At 41.1% G+C, this 2,814-nt stretch overlaps 1 protein-coding gene across 1 annotated transcript in view; it reads right to left on the reverse strand.

Annotated features, from left to right (window-relative positions):
• The window catches only part of LOC101859063 (IST1 homolog), a gene marked incomplete in the record, with an annotated part of 11,899 nt that overhangs the window by 4,421 nt on the left and 4,664 nt on the right, over nucleotides 1-2,814 (reverse strand). Inside the window, 2 exon segments of the mRNA XM_013090296.2 lie at nucleotides 1,266-1,437; nucleotides 2,344-2,706. Coding sequence (XP_012945750.1) covers nucleotides 1,266-1,437; nucleotides 2,344-2,612 — 441 coding nt within the window.

A 2,814-nucleotide genomic window follows, 5' to 3' on the forward strand; every position in this document is an offset into this window, starting at 1 on the left:
ACACACACTTAACTTGTGCATCACCTGGTGATGGGGAAAACACACACACTTAACTTGTGCATCACCTGGTGATGGGGAAAACACACACACTTAACTTGTGCATCACCTGGTGATGGGGAAAACACACACGCTTAACTTGTGAATCACCTGGTGATGGGGACACTCACAAAACACACACGTTCAACTTATGCATCACCTGGTGAAGGGGACATGGACAAAACAAACAGAGTCACGCCAGAAGAGAGAATCAGTCACCGACTGAAAGAACCGTAGGACCAAGCACAAGAGCCATAGGCACAAAGGACAACACTGGTAGAAACACAGACGGTGATAACAACAGTCTGATCAGGGGAGCCCCGCGGACTTGGTGACAATACCTAAACAGATGAAAACTTTCATTAGCAGACAAAAAGGCAGTGAGTAGACACAACTAATACGGGGTTCAATAGACAATACAAGTGCACAACAAGTTCACAAGAAGTTCACAAGAAGAATTACTTTTCTTAGAGTTTTAAAAAACCATGCCCCAGAAACAACTAGAAAAATGGAAAAACCAAATCTGTCAGTAATGGTTCCAGAACCTTCTGCCACTATTGTGCTCATCGATGGCTCCAGAACGTGCCTCCCTAATCAGAAACTTGCATATAACAGTGTGGGGACAATGAACGGAATAGAAAACCATCACTGGAAGGAAACTTGCTCGGCTTGGAAAAGTAACAATGGTAAAAGAACAACAGAAGAACTCTTTAATCTATCTGTCTAAAAGTGCAGCCAGGACATATTTTGATTCCAGCCTTTCTCAATCAATATCTTGAACAAAAGCATAAAGAAATCACGTCCATGAAACTTGAACAGAACGTGCAACATGAAAAAAAACAATAATAATAATAGATAGCATTTGAAAAGCACAAATCCTCGCTCAACAACAAGCTCAAAGCGCTTCACAGTCTACACTACTACCCCAGCAGACCTGCAACCTCAACTTCCTGGGAAGCATACAGTACAAGCAACCATTTATAGGTGCTCAAACACTAACATATTGACAAGATCTTTCGCTGTCTTTAGCCAGGTACCCATTCCCACCTGGGTGAAGTGAGGAAAATTCATGTAAAGTGCCTTTCCAAAGGACACAACGTCGGCCCCCTGGCTCAAACCCCCGAACCTGCAATCTCATGATTACAAGTCCGGTAACCTAACCACTAGGCCACTGATGCCACCAAACGAAACCCCAACCTAACAACCCTTTAAATTTGAACTTTGCGTACCTTTTCGCTGACATTACTGAGCTGGTTTCCTCTACAGGCTTGGGCAAACTCCTTGCCATATTTGTGAGAAAACTCCTCCGCCACTGACTTCAGCTCTTGGACGTCAGCTTGCAGTCGTGGGGTTGCCCAGATGATGCTTGCAATTGCTTCTTCTAGCCCTGGGTCTAGCTCCCTGTGGGGTACAGCACAAGTATCAAATATCTAAATTGTTACCATGTCTTAAACATGTAAGTATCAAATTATATAAATTATCTTATCATGTTCTAACAATCTAAGTGTCAAATATACATAGGGTCATCATGCTCTAATCATTTAAGTGTAAAATATTCAAGACATCTAACCATGAAACTGGAAAAGATAGATCAAATCTTTTTTGTTTGTTCCAAAATCTTTGCCGAGGCTGATCTGCAAGTCCTCAAATAAAATGAAAAAATCATCAGATGGCAGCGTGCGCCCAAATTCACTATAAATAGAGTGAGATTTTTTAGGGCAAGCATTAGAGTCTTCTCTCATCATTTCAATTAGAAAAAAATGTTTTTGCCTCAAGAATTTTCAAAGAACTACAATTGAAATAGAATTAAATGTGTCACCACACGGTAGAATCAGGCCCTCGTCAACTTTTGGGCATATCTGGAGTTATTGGTATTACCTCAAAGCTTGTTCATTTGATCATCTTTTGATTTTTTTTTTAAAAACTGGCCTATCTTCACTTGAAGATGAGGTATTTGCAATTGAAGGAGCTCGAGGAGCCTGGTTTCAGAGGTAAAAGTAGCAAAAAATGGCCACCAAAATTTGGTGATTTCCAAAGTTTGACAGTACTTGGAAAACATTTACATTTGTTGTGCTTTTAATAAATGTTTTTCCGTAAAATCCACACAGAAATAATGGTTTTAAATGGACATAAAAGGTGTTGGGCCAAAAAACAAAAATTAGGAAAAAATTGTGAAACTGGAGGAAAAATGCTGATATCTTTGATTTTATCATTTGGACGAGCACCTGATTTCACCAGGACGCCTCGCAAATATAATCAAGATGTACCAACAACTTCACAAAATATGAGAGATTGGAGTTGACCTACTTTTGTGTCTGTATGAGACCAAATCGAGCCAGGAGCAAGTCGCAGTACATTTCCAGCAGCTCCATGGCTTCCACTAGGTAGTCTTCTCTGATGATATGTTCTACACGTATGCGGGCCCTGTCCTCTTTCCCAGCCGAGATGTAGTCTGCAATTTCCTTCCTGGACTTGAGAGCCATCTCTGTCTTCTTCTTCTCCAGTAACTTGAGCCTGTTGATGATCAGCCTCAGGTTGGTTTTCAGCTTGGTGTAGCTCGGCCCGCTCTTGAACATGCTCACGTCTGTTTGGTCGCTGCTGGTTCGGGGGAAAAACTTGACTTCCAAAGAAGCAAAACAAAACAGTTCCGGGGATCTGCGACGGTTCAACCTGAATCAGAAAAGAGAAAACGAAAGTAAAAGTTGAACTGCTTCATGATATTTCCGTGGTAGTAAATTTCATCATGAAATAAAATAGTAATTCATACAAACCCCCCCC

Source organism: Aplysia californica, unplaced genomic scaffold (genome assembly GCF_000002075.1).
Source record: "Aplysia californica isolate F4 #8 unplaced genomic scaffold, AplCal3.0 scaffold01207, whole genome shotgun sequence".
NCBI lineage: Eukaryota > Metazoa > Mollusca > Gastropoda > Aplysiida > Aplysiidae > Aplysia > Aplysia californica.